The 1,940-nt window shown below is 65.9% G+C and overlaps 1 protein-coding gene across 3 annotated transcripts in view; it reads left to right on the plus strand.

The window, feature by feature from the left end:
• Positions 1-1,940, plus strand: part of LINGO1 (leucine rich repeat and Ig domain containing 1) — a 198,434-nt gene that overhangs the window by 181,730 nt on the left and 14,764 nt on the right. The window contains exon 1 of one of the 3 annotated variants that reach the window (XM_004711977.4): positions 74-94. The exons of the other annotated variants lie outside the window; for them this stretch is intronic. Within the exon in view, the coding sequence (XP_004712034.1) occupies positions 89-94 (6 nt within the window). The 5' untranslated portion in view covers positions 74-88. Of the gene's footprint in view, positions 1-73; positions 95-1,940 lie in introns of those variants that run through there. 3 annotated transcript variants of the gene reach the window in all.

A 1,940-nucleotide genomic window follows, 5' to 3' on the forward strand; every position in this document is an offset into this window, starting at 1 on the left:
GGGCACGGGCAGGGGCCGGGCCGGGTCGGGCCGGCGGGGGAGACATGCGATTGGCGACCGAGCCGAGCGGACGGACGGCGCGCCCGAGATGCAGGTGAGCCAGGCGGCCGCGGCCGAGCCCCCAGCGGCAGTCCCGCTGGCGTCCCTGGGGGGATGCCTGTCTTCCGCCCGAGGTGCGCCTTCCCGGGGTTGTGGGGCACCCCGGCGCCACCCACACCTCCCTTTGGGAGGCCGGGCCTGACCCCCTCAATGCCACCTCTTCTCTGTTATTGACACCCCAACAGAGCGGCCGCCCCGGAGCTCTAGAAGGGCTGCCGCCGGCCTCCTAACCCTACACCAACCCTTTCCATTCTGAGCACTGACCAGACCGGAGGGTACGTCCCGCGCCCAGCCCTGGGTGGGCACCTCTCTCCGCATAAGCCAGTACCCCGAGGTAGCCCCTCCCTGCACCCGGTCGGTCCTAAGCCGGCTGCACGGGGCAGGGGAACCGCCTGGCTTCTCCCCGCCGGCCCCCTTCCTACCCTGGGGGCGTCCTTGGCAGGCAGCTCCTGCCCAGTGAAGGGGGGATGAAAGGGCAGGTGGGGGTGGGGGTAGAGAGAGTGCAGGGGAGGGGCTGAGGGCTGGGGTCAGTGAGGACCCAGGGGCCTGTGGGGGTGGGGGGGCTCCTCTTTGTCTACCTTCCCAGAGTGCTTCACCTCTTCTGCCCCACTTTCCATTCTGAGGCTGAAGCGGCGGGAGGTGGGAACCAGTAGAAGGAGGGAACTGAGGAGGAACCCGAGTGCCCGGCACCCCCCACTCCCCTGGGTACCCGCTGTAGGGTGGGCTTCCTGTTCCTCAGGGCGCCCCCTGGAGAACTGTCCCTCCAGGTGGATTGCACTTGGAGGAGGGGTGGGGCCAGGCCAAGCGGGCATTTGAAGGGTCCTTGACCTGGGGCCCAGCCTGCACCTCTTTGTTCTCAGAGGGCCTCTGCTCTGGGGCGGGGAGGAGGGGCATTTGGGGGTTCAGCAGCTTGCTCTGCCTTGGTGGGCTAGGGCAGGACAGAGGGTCTGGGGGAGAGTCAGACCCCTTCTGGGCAAGCCCCTTCCTGCCGGCCCAGCCCTCCCCCAGCCCTCTTCTCTGCTTGGGCAAAGGGGGTCATTCAGCCTGACCCACGGCCGGGGCTCAGCCCTGCTGGCCATTCTGCCAGGGGCTTCAGCACCCCGGCCTCCCCAGCCTGGGAGCATGGGCCAGGCACCCAGCTGGCTGAGGGCCTGGGGCTTCTTCCCCCCATAGAGAGGATCAGCTGCTCCCAGATCCTTTGTCCTTGTGATGGCCAGAAGGGGCTTCTAGTCCCCACCCCTCTGAGAAGAGGCCAGCAGCTGGGACTGCTGCTGGGACAGCCTCCTGGTCCCTCCAGCTTTCTCCCAGGGACATGACAGGCTGGAGGGGAGAGACCAGAGACTCCTTATATCCACGCTGAACAAGGGCACAGCCCAGAGGGGTCCTGGCAGTAGCCAGCCTCCCCTCTTGAGGGAAGGACTCCACAAATCAGGGAAAGCCCCCTTCAGTGCTCTGGCCCCACCCCAACCCCTGCCATTTACATGGGAGGCAGGCCCTGGGTAGGGCTTGGTCAAGGCTGCACTGCTCACAGCAGCGGCTGGGTCTCAGAACCAGGGGACCAGGCAGTGGGGGGAAATGTGAACTCAAGGCTGCGCTCCATCACCTGTGGGAGGGCGCTGTGTGAGCAGAAGGGAAGGTGCAAAGAACCCCCCCAAGCCCCCTCGCACACAGTCTTTCTTCCTCAGGGTCATCTCCCCCTTCCCTGACTCCAAAGCACCCTTTTTCCCATATCCAGTCTCATTTACTAAAACACTGAATTCTAGAGGGAGACAAACCAACCCATGAGGGTGGGCAGCCAGAGGGAGTCTGGTGGCTGTGGTGGCTTGCGGGGGGGCTGCTCT

The sequence above is a fragment of the Echinops telfairi genome, unplaced genomic scaffold (assembly GCF_000313985.2).
Source record: "Echinops telfairi isolate 266 unplaced genomic scaffold, ASM31398v2 ScPeMD7_7475;HRSCAF=8513, whole genome shotgun sequence".
Lineage (NCBI taxonomy): Eukaryota > Metazoa > Chordata > Mammalia > Afrosoricida > Tenrecidae > Echinops > Echinops telfairi.